Here is an 18,446-nt window from a genome sequence, read left to right as displayed (position 1 = left end):
TAGAGTTCAGTGGTTCATCAGTTGCATGTAAGACCCAGAGCTCATTACATCAGTGCCCTCCTTACTACCTATCACCCAACTACCCCGTCCCCCACCCACAGCCCCTCCAGCAACTCTCAGTTGTGTTTCCTATACTTGAGAATCTCTTATGGAAAAAAAAAGTCTCTTATAGTTTGTCTCCCCCTCTGATTTTGTTTCATTTTATTTTTCCCTCCTTTCCCCTATGATCCTGTTTTGTTTCTTAAATTCCACATATGAGTGAAGTCATATGATAATTATCTTTCTGCAGTTGACTTATTTCACTTAGCATAATACCCTCTTAGAGGTCACAGATCTTTGTGAGTAAAGGAGATACAAAATCTTTTGTAGTAGAGGACAGTGACAGGCATTATCTTAGTCTTTCTTTTTTAAAAAAATATTTAACTAATCTCTACACCAAATGTGGGTCTCAAACTCATAACCCTGAGATCAAGTTTTATGTTTTAATGACTGAGCCAGCCAGGCGCCCCTGTATCTTTTTTTTTTCTCTTTCCTCCTCCCCCCTCCCCTCTCCCCTTCCCTCCCCTCCCCTTCCCTTCCCTCTCCCCTTCCCTCCCCTTCCCTTCCCTCTCCTCCCTTCCTTTCCCTTTCTTTTAAATAAAAAATTTATATGTTTACTTGTCAGAGAAGAGAGTGCTAGCACAAGCAGGGGGAGAGGCAGGCAGAGGGAGAAGCAGGCTCCCCACTGAGAGGAGCCAGATGCCAAACTCCATCCCAGGACCCTGGGATTGTGACCTGAGCTGAAGGCAGACACATAACCGACTGAGCCACCCAGGTGTCCCATATCTTTTTCTTTTAATAAGTTTTATTGGGATTTAATCTACATGGCATAAAACTCATCCTTTTTTTTTTTTATTTTTATTTTTATTTTTTTTGACAGATCACAAGTAGGCAGAGAGGCAGGCAGAGAGAGACAGGAGGAGGAGGAGGAGGCAGGCTCCCCGCTGATGCAGGACTCCATTCCAGGACCCTGAGATCATGACCCGAGCCGAAGGCAGAGGCTTTAACCACTGAGCCACCTGGGCGCCCAAAACTCATCCTTTTTTTAAAGTGTACAGTCCAGGGGCACCTGGCTGGCTTAGTTGGTAGAGCATGTAACTCTTAATCTCAGGACCATGAGTTCGGGTGGTGTGTGTGTGTGTGTGTGTGTGTATCATGATTTATTTATTTATTTATTTATTCATTTATTTTTTTGTTTAATTTATTTGAGAGAGTGAGAGGGGGTGGGGTAGAGGGAGAGGAAGAGAGAATCCCAAGCAGATTCTGCATCGAGTGTGGAGCCTTACACACGGCTTGATCTCATGTCTCTGAGATGACGACCCAAGCAGAAGTGGAGAGTCTGGCTCAACTGACTGTGCCACCTGGGCACCCCTGGGAAGCTCTAATTTAAACACTGTTATAACATATGAAGCTGCTAAGGATTCTGCCTTTTAGTCTGCCTGTAGTATTTCTAGTCGCTGGTGTAGCATGTAAAATAAAGGTCTGTCATAAGAAGGGAAACCAGCCTTTTCTTCTAAATATAAGATCAAATGGGTTGGGGCGCCTGGGTGGCTCAGTGGGTTAAAACCTCTGTGTCCGTCTCAGGTCATGATCCCAGGGTCCTCGGTTCGAGCCCCACATCGGGCTCTCTGCTCTGTGGGGAGCCTGTTTCCTCCTCTCTCTCCGCCTACTTGTGATCTCTGTCAAATAAATAATAAATAAAATCTAAAAAAAAAAGATCAAATGGGTTGATTTATATATTAGTAATTCCCTCATGAAAAGATACTACTATGAAAAGATAAGTGTTGATGTTACTGCATTATTTCAAGTAGTTTGGTAGTTGTAATGGATATACTTATGATTAACTGACTTTGAAAGAGGAAAGATTTTGAATCTTTTTATAATGTAAAGAACAAACACAAACATTTTTTGTCTTTAATATTTACCTCTTAGGTCTTTTTATCCCTTAAGACATGTTCATTTGCTCTTCACTTCTTTCTCTCCGTGCGTATTGGTTATTTACTTTTGAATAAGGGGCATCTTGGCCATTATGGGATGGAAGAGTGGGTGATAATTTGATAAAAAATGCAATTTTTGGAAGGTGATATATTGGGTTTTACAGAGTAGATGTGTAGGTTAATTGCATGCCCCTTCAAAAAGACTGATATTCTCCCTGTGTACAATCCTCTATTTCTTACCTAGAATAGTAGGACAACATTGAAGCTTTATTTTATTTTTTTTTTTAAGATTTTTAATTTTTTTTTAATGATTTTATTTATTTGAGAGAGAGAGAGAGAGAGCATGAGAGGAGAGAGAGATCAGCGGGAGAAGCAGACTCCCTGCCGAGCAGGGAGTCCGATGTGGGACTCGATCCCAGGACTCCAGGATCATGACCTGAGCCGAAGGCAGTTGCTTAACCAACTGAGCCACCCAGGTGCCCCCAACATTGAAGCTTTAGAAGGGATCTCTTTACTTGGAAATAGAGCAGCAGTAGTGTTAGTAATCGTAAAAGACTCAGATGAGATATTTTGCCTCTAGAAGTTAACGGGGCAAAGAAGGGGTAGATGTAGAATTTGAGTGTATTGTCTAAACAGAGTGGATCTGTTGTTTCAAAAATGACTTGGGGGGTGCCTGGGTGGCTCAGTGGGTTGAGCCTCTGCCTTCGGCTCAGGTCATGATCTCAGGGTCCTGGGATCGAGTCCCGCATCGGGCTCTCTGCTCATCAGAGAGCCTGCTTCCCCCTCTCTCTCTGCCTGCCTCTCTACTTGTGATTTCTCCTCTGTGTGTCAAATAAATACATAAAATCTTAAAAAAAAAAAAAAAAAAGACTTGGGGATTGGCGCCTGGGTGGCTCAGTAGGTTAAGCATCCGACTCTTGATTTTTTTATTTTTTTTTTAAGATTTTATTTATTTGACAGATCACAAGTAGGCAGAGAGGCAGGCAGAGAGAGAGAGGAGGAAGCAGGCTCCCCACGGAGCAGAGAGCCTGATGCGGGGCTCAATCCCAGGACCCTGGGATCATGACCTGAGCCGAAGGCAGAGGCTTTAACCCACGGAGCCACCCAGGCGCCCCCCGACTCTTGATTTTGCCTCGGGTCATGATCTCAGGGTTGAGAGGCTGAGCTCCATGCTGGGCACGGAGCCTGCTTAAGGTTCTCTCCCTTTCCTTTTACCCCCCACCCCCACCGCCAACCTCTCTCTCTCTCCCTCTCTTTAAAAAAATATGACTTGGGGAGGATTGTTTTCTGTAGTAGGAGGCTTTTTGTGAAAAGCAAATACTGTATGTGGCTGTTTTTTACTATTGCTTATTAGTAGGGTCAGTCAGCAAAAACTAGGATTAAAGGTAATCTTTGCATTTTTATTGAAAACCCAGCCAATAATGGTTGAATGTAGTGCCTTCTGGAAAGAAAGGTTATTGAGAGGTACGTTTGTATTGAGGGGTATGTCTTTAGCTTTATGTAGTGGTGTTGCTTTGGAAATTATAGAGTATGTTTCTTGTGGAGTTGATAAAAACAGTTTAGGTCTACTCTTCACCTATCAGGAATCTAAATTATAATTGAATTCCCTGAGACTAGGGAATCTTTGCTTTGTTCCTTGATATGCATCAGGTGCCTAGAACAGTTCCTGTTAAAAACCATATAATTAATAATTGAATTAAGATCAGAACGCTAGTCCAGAACTCATGCATTTCCTCTACTATGTCAACATTGCTTTTCAATGGGAACTCTGAGGCCATTAATTCACTGAAATTAAATTTTTCAGGGAACTGCTAACGACTTGTCAGTACTTATTATATAAATTGTCCATTTTGGGTTTTTTTTTTTTTTTTAAGTAATCTTTACACCCAAAATGGGGCTCAAACCCACAACCTCAAGAGTCACAAGCTCCACCAAATGAACCAGCCAGGTGCCCCTAAATTGTCTATTGTTGAAAGGAGACCAAACATTTCACCAAACCTGGCATTATTTTGGGTAATTTTTAAAAAATTTTTATTTTGAGTAGGCTCCACACCCAACATGAGGCTTGAACTCAGGACCCTGAGATTAAGAGTTGAATACAGTACTGACTGAACCAGCCAGGCACCCTTATCTTGGGTAATTTTTTATTTAATTTAAATAATCTTGGATAATTTTTAAATTGACTCTTCAAAACTTACCCCCCCCAAAAAACTTAGAGTGTATGTTGATCAGTTTAGTATTTTTTAATGTTGAACATTTTGACCAAATAGAAACGAGTTTAGTATTGTTTTTTGACTGTTGTTTTTGAAGACAAACCTATTAAATAGCTACATACTGCAGTTTCTAGCAGTCAAACACAGTTTCTTAGCTTATGTTCTCATTTATTTTAACTTTAGGCTCTCTTAATTCTTGAGAAGTTATAAATGCACTAACTTAATCATATAACTAGTGACCATGTAATTTTAGAAACTGATGTTTTCTGTGTATTACTGGAAAATATTCCATAAGTTCTCTGAAAACCTGTATCTAAGGCTCGATGTTGTTGAAAAGGAAATATTATCTAATTGTGGTTTGATTCTTTTTTAACTACTAAATTTCAGATAAATGTTTAATCTTGAATACTTGAAGGATACTTGAAAACTGTCGGAAATGTGTTGTTTTGGAAGGAGTAGACAAAATCAGGACATCACCTTTACCAACTGAGTTTTCATGGATATGAAGAGTTAGCCACTGCTTTTTTTTTTTTCTAAATTTATTTATTTTAGAGAGCGAGCACAAATGCATCCAGGCATGGGAAGGGGAAGGAGATGGAGAGACTTTAACGCAGACTCCCCGCTGAGCGCTGAGGCTTACTCGGGGCTTGATTTCACGACCCTGAGATCATGACCTGAGCTGAAATCGAGAGTCAGGTGCTTAACTGACTGAGCCACCCAAGCGCCCTTCTTTTTTTTAATAGAAAAACCTTTGCAACCTTCCATTTAGTGAGAAACTTTGTAGGTGTGGGTGTGGTAAAATATGCATAATATAACATTTATTTTAACCGTTTTGGGGCAGTGTTGTTAAGTACATTCGTGGTATACGTATAATCATCACCACTATCTATTTCTAGAATTTTTTCATCCCATACAGAAATTCTGTACCCATTAAACAGTAACTCCCCATTTCCCTCTTGTCTCTGCTCCTCCTAACTTCTTTTCTACTTTGTGTCTATGAATTTGCCTATTCTAGGATACCTCATATAAGTGGAATCATAAACGAATTGTCCTTCTGTGTCTGGCTTATTTCATTTAGGGTGATGTTTTATTTTTTAAATTTTATATATGTATATATATGTTTTGAAGGATTTTATTTATTTATTTGACAGAGAGAGAGAGAGGTCACAAGTAGGCAGAGGGGGAAGCAGGCTTCCTGCTGAGCAGAGAGCCCAGTGCGGAGCTCCATCCCAGGACCTTGGGATCATGACCTGAGCTGAAGGCAGAGGCCTTAACCCACTGAGCCACCCAGGTGCCCCTATTTTTTATTTTTTTAAAAGATTTTATTTATTTGGCAGAGAGAGACAGCGAGAAAGGGAATACAATCCAGGGGGAGTGGGAGAGAGAGAAGCAGGCTTCCCGCTGAGCGGGGCTTGATCCCAGGACTTTGGGATCATGACCTGAGCCTAAGGCAGACGCTTAATGACTGAGCCACCCAGGTGCCCCTAGGGTGATGTTTTAATTTTTATCCATGTTGTGGCTTGTATCAGAACTTCGTTTCTTTTTATGTCTTTTTTTTTTTTTCCTCAAAGATTTTTTATTTATTAATTTGACAGACAGAGATCACAAGTAGGCAGAGAGAGAGAGAGGAGGAAGCAGGCTTCCTGCCGAGCGGAGAGCCGGATGTGGGGCTCGATCCTGGGACCCTGAGATCATGACCCGAGCCAAAGGCAGAGGCTTTAACCCACTGAGCCACCCAGGCGCCCTTCTTTTTATGTCTTAATATACTATCCCATTATACGTGTATTTCGCATTTTGTTTATTCATTCATTGGTAGACACTTGGGTTGCTTCCATCTTTGGGCTGTTATGAATAATGCTGCAGTGAACATTGGTGTACACATAGCTATTTCAACCCCAGTTAAGGAGTGGAATTGCTGGGTCATATGGTAATTCTGTGCTTAACTTACTGAGAAAAATGCCAAACTTTTCCACAGTGGCTGCACGATTTTATAGTTCTACTAGATCTGCCCTCGATTTCGAATTTTTCTGTGTTCTTGTCAACACTTGTTTTATTCTTTTTTTTTTTTTCCTGCCTTAAATAGTCATCCTAATGGGTGTGAAGTGGTATCTCATTGTGGTTTTGATTCGCATTTCCCTAATGACTATTAATTTTGAGCGTATTTTTCTGGGTTTATCTGCCATCTGTGTATCTTCTTTGTTGGAAGTGTTTTGCCTATTTAAAAAAATTGGTTGAATTATAAAAGTTTTTGTACTCTAGATACAAGTCCTTTGTCAGATACACTGGAAGGTATTTAATGTTTATACGGAAAGAAAAGAACTATTCCAATTTCTCACAATTTTTTTTTTTCCAAATTAGAAAGCTCCTTTCATTAATTCAGTATCAACAAATAATTTTGTTACTTCTAGTTCAGTTGCCTGATGAAACAATTTTAGGATTAGGTTTCCCTTGTGAGAGGTATAACTTAAATCATCCTGGAGGATGTAAAGAGAAGAGTTCTGCTTTCTGATAATGTCAGCTCCAGGAGAAGTGTAAAATTATGATTTTGGATTGTCAGCAAATAAGAATGCTATATTTAAAATTGCTGTGCTTGCCTTTCTAAAATGCCAGATTATAAGTACATAAAGCATAGTTAACTCCTAATGAAATTCATAGAATTTTCATGACTTTTAAAATTCTGAATCATTATATTTCTTACACATATCTTCCAAATATAAAAGGTGCCCTAAAATTTTTCTTTACAGACATCTCAAGCATTTTTTTTTTTTTTTTTTTGGAATAAAAATGGGAACATATGGTCTATCAAAAGATTTTCTCAAATTCATTAATTTATATGAAAAACAGTTTTAAGTATACCGAAATTATAAGTTTTAGTAGTTTTAACCTCCTGAAAAAAATTAAATAGCAGAAAACTGCATTAAAAAATTAGACGGTTGGGGCACCTGGGTGGCTCAGTTGGTAAAGTGTCAACCTTTGACTCAGGTCATGATATCTGTGTCTTGGGATCAAATCCCAAGTCAGGCTCCCTGCTTAGTGGGGAGCCTGAGTCTCCCTCTCTCTCTGCCTGCTGCTCCCCCTGCTTGTGTGCTTGCATTCTCTCTGTCAAATAAATTAAATCTTCAAAAAAAAAAATCTGACTCTCACTTGAGGGGCACCTAGGTGGCTCAGTCAGTTAAGTGTCTGACTTCAGCTCAGGTCATGATCTCAGGGTCCTGGGATTCAGCCCTGTGGTGGGCTCCGTGCTCAGCAGGGAGTCATTTCTCTGCCCCTCACCTGGCTTGTGCTTTCTCTCTCTTGGATAAATAAATAAAGTCTTTAAAAAAAATTAAGACTGTCACTTCAAATGGATTACTTTCAAGTAAAGATTGTGGAATCATCTCATTTTTTCAGAAAGCTCATTTTCACTTAATGATTTAAAAATGAAATCTGTAAAGTAGCTGTTTTTAGTTTAGATGTTTCTTTACTTTTTAATTTTAATTTTTTTTTAAGATTTTATTTATTTATTTGACAGGCAGAGATCACAAGTAGGCAGAGAGGCAGGCAGATAGAGAGAGAGGTGGAAGCAGGCTCCCTGCTGAGCAGAGAGCCTGATTCGGGGCTCGATCCCAGCACCCTGGGATCATGACCTGAGCTGAAGGCAGAGGCCTTAACCCACTGAGCCACCCAGGCGCCCCTTAATTTTAATTTTTAAAAAAGATTTTATTTATTTATTTGACACAGAGACACAGCGAGAGAGGAAACAAGCAGGGGGAGTGGGAGAGGGAGACGCCAGCTTCCTGCTGAGTGGGGAGCCCGATGCGGGGCTCAGTCCCCTTAGGACCTTGAGATCATGACCTGAGCTGAAGGCAGACACTTAAGGACTGAGCCGCCAGGCCCTCCCGATAAACAAACATCTTGAAAGATTTCTAAGTAACATTGAACCATCTTAGGTTTAGTAACCTTTTTTAGAATGTAAAAATTCATAAAACAGAGATTCATTTCAGCTAAGTGTTCTTAAAAGGTGAAAAGTAATTTAGTGAATATATTTAAGAAGTGAGAGTAATGGTTAAAACATTTGTAAATTTTGGGGAACCTGGCTGACTCGGTTGGTAGAGCATGCAACTAGATCTCAGGACTCATGAGTTCAAGCCCCACATTGGGTGTAGAGCTTGCTTTTAAAAAATCTTTGTAAATTTTTGCCCCAAGAAAAATGTGTAAAAGCCATCTTCTGTACTTTGCAACTCTTCCTACATACGCAGTTAATGTAAATTGTCTAAAAATAAGATTTTCACAGACTATTCTTGGAAAATTATTGTTATGCAACAATAATGTTTTGTTTTTTCCAGATATGGCCGCGTGGAAAGTGTCAAAATTCTCCCCAAGAGGGGATCTGAAGGAGGAGTGGCCGCCTTTGTGGATTTTGTGGACATCAAAAGTGCACAGAAGGCTCACAACTCAGTCAACAAAATGGGAGATAGAGACCTACGCACGGATTATAATGAACCAGGCACCATTCCGAGTGCTGCTCGGGGATTGGATGATACAGTTTCCATAGCATCTCGTAGTAGAGAGGTTTCTGGGTTCAGAGGAGGTGGTGGAGGGCCTGCTTATGGCCCTCCACCATCACTTCATGCACGAGAAGGACGTTATGAGCGGAGACTTGATGGGTAAGTTCCAAGGTTTCTGTAGGCAGGTATTTTGTATTTGATATGGTGAGAAACAGAAACTCATATTTAGGGGCCCCAGATGGATTTAAAGTTTTGGGCATTCTCAATGTTTCCTATTTTGGGTTGGAAACGGAAGTGATTTCTATCCCAGTGGCTGGTATCTTGTGGAATCGTAGAGGATATTTCCTGCAGCTGGTTGGATATCTACTCCTGAGATGTAAAATGGTGGAAGATTTTGTATGGCAGTATCATTTTTGGAGTTACCTATCTTCTAGAATTAATTATTCCTTCTGTTGGATAATCTGAAGGCCTTCCTTGGATATATCTCTGCTATCTGATGGAGCTATTTGGCTACAGATTTTGTGGTTGTACTATATGGAATATTTCTGGAATATTAGAGCCTACAGATTCTTTTAGAAGTTGGTATCTGCTTCTCAATTTTCACTACACAAAGTGTACAAACAAATTGGATTGTCACAAAAAACCTAGCAGACCATAATGATTCAACCGCCTGGATTCTACAAACAATACTTTAATCTGGAAATCTGTACTTGGATGAAGAAGAGTGAAGGCAATGTTTGATTTTTTTCCATTTTGGATCTACACATTTTCCATGTTGGAATTATACTCCTTGATGGAATGGGGGAAATTTGAGATGATGAATGTTTCTAAATCCTGGAATATAGCCATTCTTTTCTAATTGCTGGAATGTATGGGATGTCATGCAGTCAAGATTCCATTAGCCCAGGGGAAGAGGATTACTATTTTGTTTCTTAAGCAAGTTGCTGTCCAATTAAAGGTACTTTAGCCTTGAACACATGGTGACGATCAGTTGTGGATACAGCAATCAAAATTGACTGTGTGGATGGCTACAAAGGTGAACTAATGGGGAGCAACTGTTCTTCCTCATTTGGTGGAATCGTAGAGGAGGTTTCCTCTTCTGTCAGCTGCCTGATTCCTACTTAGGGCTGGAAATTTTTTTGAATGTGGATGAATTTATAATTGTCTACTATCTCAAGAAAGAAGTCTGGGGGTTTGAGAGTTACAGTTTGTCTGGGACTGCTTGCTTCCGGTGGAATTATTTTATCTGGTCACTAAGATTTTTTTTTTCCTTGTGGTTCATCTAAATATCATTTGACACCCTTGCCCATTAAGAAGGTGGATTACCCCCATAAGAGGGGCCAAAATTGGGGAAGTTATGTTCACAATTCTCTCCCTAGATTTAATTGGGATTATAGGTCGTGTTTCCACACTTGGAAAAGGTTGGTATGTCCTGACCTGTGTATATTAGCCCCTCTCCTAACCCAAGTCAAACTCTCTTCTTTTTTTCCCCCACTAACTCTAGAAGTGTTTAGTACTAATAGATGAATCAAAGAATAGCTATTAGATTTCAGCTCTGCTAGCACTTGTGCCTGCCTTCTGTATCTTCCTAATAGATAAGAACTTTGCATATTTCTAAAATACCAGCTGTAGCAGTAATTCTCCTAGAACTATTGCCTATTGCTTGTTATATCATTAATAACAGCTTTTACCAATTAACATTTGATAGGGTGCTAATTGAATTATTTGTGAAATTTTCTCTTAAGTCTCAAAGGAAACCCTCTTGTTTGTTAGACATTGAAATATCTGTCCAAATGCCAGAAATGTAGCACATTTAAAAAGGAAAAAGTTATTTAATACTTTTAAATAGGAAAGATACTACTGAATTTTTTTTGCCACGCAGTTGCTTCACATCATAGCAGCAAAAAGCAAGTATAGCCGAGGAAGGTATGGTTGCCACTAAGTGAAAGAAAGGGTGGGTGAAAATGAAGGTTAGTGGAGAGATTTGGATTTATGAATCTACTGGGGACATAGTATTAGTTGTAAGATTTTTGCCAGATATTCTTCACTGGAGAGATTCTAATTCTGTGTCTTTGATGATTTCTTAATCTTTTGATAGAAGATCAGATCCAAAGATAATGTTGAGAAGAAACTCAGTCTCAACTTGAGATTCAAGCGATGAGGTGGTCTTTTAGGAACTCAGGAAATGAGTTCTGGTTTCCTACAAAAGTAGAAAATGTTAAGATTTCTGTGTAGGATTAGCATTGGTTTTCATTATCAACACATAAGTGCATGTGTAATTGAACATGCAGCAATGTTTTGTAACCGTAGGTTGGCAAATAGTCATGTCCCACAGAAACATTTTTTTTAGGTTAATCCATGCTAATAGCAACCTTCAAATATCTTACAGTTTCCAAAGTTGGCTAATTTCATCAGAGGCAATTTGAACTTAGCTATGACTAAGAGCATATTTCCTGTAAACATTAAGCACAGACATTAACAAGTAGGATCATGGAATAGTTGTTTTAAAAAATTATGTGGAATTTGATAGCACCAGTAGATGAAATAATCTTTATTCTTTAGTTAAATTTACCGTAGAATAAATAGCATGTGTCAGTCCAGTATTTTGATAACCTTTTCTTTTAAGATTCCATTTCTGTTATTAAATGTGATTGTTTGGGCACGGCAGTTTACATAATCTGGTAGTTTTTATAATTACCCAAGAAGTCGAAAGTTAATGAGAAAAAATTAAAATTTTTTTCTGGACTTCTTTGAAAATGCCCTCTTACTGCTGGGACATACATTGCAATAGGGCTTTCATGTCTGTGTTAAAATGTATCATAGAAATTTTGCCTAAAATAAATTTGCCAAGTAAGTAAAAGTTTGGTATATATTTTAATCAGATGGAAGTATAGAAAACTTTGATATTAAAATGACAGTCTCTTCTTGTTCCATTAAACTGCAAATGAAAAGGAGATGGTATATGTATATTTCTGCATATAAGCCAGAAAATCCCTAATAAAAAGAGCATCTGATTTGCAGAACACTAGTCATGAAAGCCCAATATACACAATGATTGCTCAGCTGTGAAAATAATTTTTGGAGTCAAGTAAAATGTTAAGCTTGGTAGTGTTTGCTTACTAAGTAGGTTAATGCTGTTTAGAAAATGACAGTTGCAAAGACAGACAATGCTGAAATGAATGTTTGCATGACTTGCTTTTAGTTTTGCTTGCCCTTTTCTGATTGATTAAATATTTTTCCCCCCCTCCTAAATGCAGGGCTTCAGATAACAGGGAGCGTGCTTATGAACATAGTGCCTATGGACACCATGAACGGGGGACGGGAGGATTTGATCGGACAAGACATTACGATCAGGATTACTATAGAGATCCTCGCGAGCGGACTTTACAACATGGGCTCTATTATACTTCTCGGAGTCGAAGTCCAAACCGTTTTGATGCTCATGACCCCCGATACGAACCTAGGGCTCGGGAGCAGTTTACACTGCCCAGTGTTGTACACAGGGATATCTACAGGGATGATATTACCCGGGAGGTACGAGGCAGAAGGCCAGAGCGGAATTACCAGCACAGCAGGAGTCGGTCACCACATTCATCCCAGTCTAGAAATCAGTCTCCTCAGAGGCTGGCTAGCCAAGCGTCTAGACCTACAAGGTCCCCTAGCGGCAGCGGCTCTAGGAGTAGATCCTCCAGTAGTGATTCAATCAGCAGCAGCAGTAGTACCAGCAGTGACAGGTAGGTTAACAGCCTTTTGTTATCACAGACGAGCTGTTGAATAAAATGTCACAAATTCTCAACAATCAGTGGTAATGATTTGTAGCATAGTAATATTTTTTAAAGTAAGTAATCTTGGATCATGTATATAAGAAGCTGTGATTAGTGGGTGGCCATGGAATTCACCATTCTGTCAAGTACCTGAAATAGTGATTTGCAGATGCTGTTTTTTGCTCTAGATGCTCAATATTCAAATGGCCAAAAGAGGTAGAAAAATGGTAACCTTAGCTGAATGAAGTAAATCCTGTGCTGCTGAAAATGTTTCTCTTTAAAGTTTTTAATTTCTTGGGTGTATAATGCTAACTTCTATTATTTTGGTTGAAAATTCATAAAAGCCTTTTGTTTCAAGATGTATTGGTGAAATATACTGTTGACACATCTATTATCAATGACTAAATCAACTTTTGGGTACATTTTAACTAATTTTAATATCAAGGTGAAAGCCAATTTATAATCTCAAGTAGAAAAGCTTTCTTTAAATGCAGGTTGTAACTTAGCCGTTCATTAAGGTTGAGTGAGCTAATTTTATTAGTTGGAAATTTTTTTACAAAGGAATTTTATTCTAAAGGTAAAAATAATAATTTGAAGGTAATCTTAACAGGAAACCGCTTAGAAGTTTATCACAGATCTATGTAGATAGTACAGCTTACTCATTTTGTAACCTTGGACAAGTTACTTAAGCTGTCTATTATGCCTCAGCTTCCTCAGCTTCTGTGAGAATCAGGCTTTAAAATTATTGTGAAGATTAGACGAAAAAAATGTATTTAAGTGCTTAGCTCAATATCCATATATATTAAATGCTGCCTTTAGTAATTATTAGCTATTATTACTGCTTCAGTTGTTGAAGCATTTGAATGGTCTTGAACCATTCCTTGTTTCCATCTACTGTTACTGATCCTGTTTATGCCAAATATCCTAGTTTTCTATTTGAATGCTGTATATTTTAAATTTATAGGATACAAAATTTTTTGACTGACTAAAATGACCAGATTAATTATTCTTCTTCCAGTATTGCCTGCTTCGAATTAATTTGAGACAAGTAAATGATCATGTACTTGGGGAAAATTATGTACTGGCTCCAGTGTTGTAGCTCTGTGACATGGGTGAAAACTCAACCTCTCCTGATTTTATTTGCTACATTGTCAGGTTCAACAATTGACAAGATTCATTTGAACTCTATAATAAGCTGATTATGAAGTCTTGTTATGTCCTACTTTCTCCTACATAGAATTAAGGTACTCAGGTTTTAGTGCTTTTTCTCTAAACCTACCTCATTAAAGGGACACAGTAGCATTCCATTGTGTCAAAACTTAATGAAAAGCCAGCCAATTGTGGAAGTGTTGAAGTTGGAGAAATATGATACAGGGCCTTCAGGATGGCATTATACTTTGGTGGGAGTGATAGTGATTTGGGATCTGGCCCTTAGCATTGTAGGCTCAAAAACTTGAACCCAGAGGCCATCTGATGAATTTGATGGAGCTAATCCCTGTTTATGCAATCTAAAGGAAGGGTTATATGCTTCTGAATATTTACAGTCAGAAAGATAACGCCACAAAGGCAGGATAAGCTTAGAAAATGTACACAGGGACTAAATTACAATTTTTTTAAAAAAGATTTTATTTGTTTGTTTGACAGACAGAGATCACAAGTAGGCAGAGAGGCAGGCAGAGAGAGAGGGAGAAGAAGCAGGCTCCCCGCTGAGCAGAAAGCCCGATGTGGGGCTCAATCATGACCTGAGCTGAAGCCAGAGGCTTTAACCCACTGAGCCACCTAGGTGCCCCTAAATTACAATTGTTAAAGATATTTCCTCTTCTGTCAGCTACCTGATTCATGTTTAGGGCTGGAAGCTTTTACGATTTAGGGCTATAAAGGCTGTTACGTAGCACTTTGTCGACAAGAAGAGCTGAGTTTTAGGCTAGGCAGGGAACACTGTGGGTTGAAGGAACAACCTGGAGGGTACAGATGGAAGAATGTTCTGTGAACAGCACGTAATTTAGAATGACTTAACGATGATAATGATTTGGGGTTTAGTTCTTTATGCAAAGATGAGTGGTTGAAAGATTTTGAGAAGGGAGATAGTTTGTTGAGATCTGTGCTTTAGATTTAGAAAGGCATCTGGTGACTTAGAGTAGGAAAGACCGAGATTGTGGTGAGGAGGCTATTTCAGTAGTTCAGAGAAGGAAGTCTTGGACTCTGAGAATGCCTAACTTGGGACAAGTGGGAGAGACATTGTGTTAATAATCGGATTATGTTGATTGTGAGAAACAGTGAACTTTCTGGAAATGGGACTGAATGACAGGCCTTTCAGTGCTATCCTTTAAGAACAAGACCAGGTCTTCCTTTGTGCACACTGTAGAGCTTAGCATACCGTCTTTCTCAAAGTACATGTTCAGTAAATAGTTGAAATACTTAGATACAGTTCTTAGTTAACACAATGGATAAAGTAGAATTAATGTAAATAGCTGAAAGATTGGTCATTATATATGATCCAAGCAAGTCTGAGAAAAAAAATCTTTTGATGTGCATAGAATACCCATTCAGCCTCCCTTTTATCAGATGTCCTTTTTTCCTTTACTATTATGCTGACATCAGAGTGTAATATTTTGAGATGTTTTATAGATTCAGAATGTTGAATTTCCTTTTGGAGGAAATAAGTTCTTTTTTGTAATCTTTAAAACCTTATGACTGTGAAACCATGACCTCTCAAGTTCTTTAAAAATGTTTCAAATTAACGTCTTACAGTAGATGAAATACAGCTTGGTTCTAGCGATAGAAACAAGCTTGTATTCTGTCTGCATGACTGACTGACGGGGAAGTTAATCACCCTCCATCCCCTTTAATTGTTGGAGCTTTGGTGAACAGATTCCTAGCAGTGCGTTTCCAATGAGGAAACGTGGGATTGATAACAGTCTGGTTGTGAACTCTTTATAAATGACACACCTACAGTTCCTGCATAACTATTCTCAGTATTTAACTGGTGAGAACTGGAACTTGATGGTATAAGCTTTCCTGTGTGCAGCTCTGTGGTGGTGTCTGTCTCTTTCTCTGTCGTGGTTTAGGGAGTCACTTTTCCTTTCAACAGAAAATTTTAAATGTATATATTCCACAAAAGTATTTCTTTTAAAAGCCCTGATTGAGGGGCTCCTGGGTGATTCAGTCGTTAAGCCTCTGCCTTCGGCTCAGGTCATGATCCCAGGCTTCTGGAAACGAGCCCCTCATTGGGCTCCCTGCTCTGCAGAGAGCCTGCTTCTCCCTCTCCCGCTCCCCCTGCTTGTGTTCCCTCTTTCCCTGTCTCTCCCCCAGCTCCTGTGTCAAATAAATAAATAAATAAACAAATAAATCTTAAAAAAAAAAAAAGGGCAGATTGAAGTTGAACATATTTTATTTCTATAGTTTCCTATCATTGGGTTTCTTTTTCCTGTCATGTTAGTGAATTTTCTGTAATACAGGTTAAAGGAATTGAAGAATTTATTGAATTTAGTTCATAAACTTTCCTGATTCTTTTTTTTTTTTTTTTAAGATTTAATTAATTTATTTGACAGAGATCACAAGTAGGCAGAGAGGCAGGCAAAGAGAGAGGGGGAAGCAGGCTACCCGCTGAGCAGAGAGCCCGATGCGGGGCTGGATCCCAGGACCCTGAGATCATGACCCGAGCCGAAGGCAGACACCCAACCCACTGAACCACCCAGGAAACCCCCCCCCCTTTAAAAAGATTTTATTTATTTATCTGACAGCAAGAGAGGGGACACAAGCAGGGGAGTGGGAGAGTGAGAAGCAGGCTTCCCACTGAGCAGGGACCCCGTTGCGAGGCCCCAATCCCAGGACCCTGGGATCATGACCTGAGCCCAAGGCGGACACTCATCGACTGAGCCACCCAGGTGCCCCAACTTTCCTGATATCTTAAGATAGTTTTTGTGCTTTGTTTCCCAGTGGTTTACTTTGATCGAACCCAAAGATGATTGGGCTGGTTTAGGGTCCCTGAACTTGAATGGGGAAAATTACATCTTTTCACTAGTAATCTGTAACTGAAATTAAGTATCGCTTCGCATTATGAAAGTAGGCAACAAAAAAAAAACAGTGGTATTGACAGTATATGGGTTACTTTGTCACCAGTATAAATCCGCAAGTAATTTATTATAGTTGCAGATATCTCAAAATGCGGTGTCTAGTCATCATTACTGGGACTACTGGGAATTACGTAGTTACTAAGTGTTAAGTATTATAAGTTAATGTTAATGAAAACATTATAACACGACATTTTAAATATTTTAATAACTGTCAATATAATTGGTTTCCATTTTTATTCCTGTTTATTTTACTTGATGAATTTAGAAACATTCTGAAAAGTACAGGGGCTTTACCAGATTGCTGAAAAGATATCCTGGCAGTTAGTCCTTGATTCTACATGCTTTAAGAGGTTTACTGAATGAATGGGGAAAAAAATGGATGAAAGGGTAAAGGGAGAGAGTTGAGATTTGGATAATCCTAAACCTGTTCCTATTCCTTTCCCTTCTGTTCAGTAGATTACTTCTCTAAATCTCTTTTTAGTCTAAATTTAACTTTTGAGTTTATATTCAGCCATCTGTTTAACAAATACTGTGTTTTTGTGTGCACGAAATTTATGGAATAAGATAGGTTGTATGGAGCCCCAAGAATAGAACTAATTTATTTATTTTAAATATTTTTTTAAGTTTATTATTATTTTTATAATCTCTACATCCAGTGTGGGGCTTGAACTCTTGACCTTGAGATTAAGAGTCAGATGCTCTTCTGACTGAGCCATCCAGGCACCCCAAGAATAGTTTAGAGTAAACATTTGCAATGGCTGAGCCAAAGCAGAAAACTACATATATGTCTAATTAAGAGCTAACATGTATTTATATTAATCTGGGTGTCTGTGGCTTGTGCTTCTTTCCTGCTTTCCAGAAGCAGCCTCATCTGTCTTGAAAGCTTTTTGGGCTAGGGTCAGACTTTTCCTTTTTGTTCTTCTGAACCCTGCTGGTTTGTCTGTCTAAATACGTGTGGTGACTACAGAGTTTTATTCTCACAAAAATAGGTCTTTAGGTGGAAACAGAATGAATGTAGTAATAAGCAAAGATAACTACATGAAAATAACTGTAGTTAGTGACATTTCATTGTCTCATTGTGGCTCTTGGTAAATCATATGGCATTAAATCATGCTTAGTTACCTATTTGAATAAATCAGAACTTTTTTTTGCTTTTTCTTTTTTTTTAGACCGAGAGCACATGTGAGCGTGGTGGGGGGGCAGAGGGAGAAGGAGATAGAATCTCAAGCAGACTCCCCGCTAAGTATGGAGCCTAATGTGGCTCTCAATCTCACAACCCTAAAATTCTGACCTGAAATTAAGAGTTGGACACTTAACCAACTTGAGCCACCCAGGCGCCCTGAATCAGAATTTATTAGAACAAGCTTTCTACATACAGATTTTTTAAAATTGGAATAAATTGATTTAGAAAATACTTGATGATGGGGCGCCTGGGTGGCTCAGTGGGTTAAAGCCTCTGCCTTTGGCTCGGGTCATGATCCCAGGGTTCTGGGATCGAGTCCCGCATGGGGCGCTCTGCTCGGCGAGGAGCCTGCTTCCCTTCCTCTCTCTCTTCCTGCCTCTCTGCCTACTTGTGATCTCTGTCAAATAAATAAATAAAATCTTAAGAAAAAAAAAAATACTTGATGAAATTTTTTTTTTTTTTTTTAGGATTTTATTTTTTTGACAGAGATCACAAGTAGGCAGAGAGGCAGGCAGAGAGAGGAGGAAGCAGGCTCCCTGCTAGCCCGATGTGGGGCTCGATCCCAGGACCCTGGGATCATGACCTGAGCCGAAGGCAGAGGCTTTAACCCACTGAGCTACCCAGGCGCCCCAAAATTTCATGTGCTTTTTGTTATAGTTAATTATATTACTGGACTTTCTTTCATACCGTCATTGTTTTAAAAAGTAGGCTCCATGCCCAATGTGGGACTTAAACTCATGACCTTGA

At 39.1% G+C, this 18,446-nt stretch overlaps 1 protein-coding gene across 3 annotated transcripts in view; it reads left to right on the top strand.

Annotated features, from left to right (window-relative positions):
* Nucleotides 1-18,446, top strand: part of LOC111154596 (spen family transcriptional repressor) — a 97,742-nt gene that overhangs the window by 20,947 nt on the left and 58,349 nt on the right. The window contains exons 2-3 of one of the 3 annotated variants that reach the window (XM_022514268.1): nt 8,515-8,835; nt 11,934-12,410. In XM_022514268.1, coding sequence (XP_022369976.1) covers nt 8,515-8,835; nt 11,934-12,410 — 798 coding nt within the window. Of the gene's footprint in view, nt 1-8,514; nt 10,098-11,933; nt 12,411-18,446 lie in introns of those variants that run through there. The other 2 variants (XM_022514270.1, XM_022514269.1) reach the window with 2 other exon arrangements.

The sequence above is a fragment of the Enhydra lutris genome, unplaced genomic scaffold (genome assembly GCF_002288905.1).
Source record: "Enhydra lutris kenyoni isolate GAN:26980312 unplaced genomic scaffold, ASM228890v2 scaffoldscaffold38, whole genome shotgun sequence".
Classification (NCBI taxonomy): domain Eukaryota; kingdom Metazoa; phylum Chordata; class Mammalia; order Carnivora; family Mustelidae; genus Enhydra; species Enhydra lutris.
This window is presented reverse-complemented; position numbering and strand designations above follow the sequence as displayed.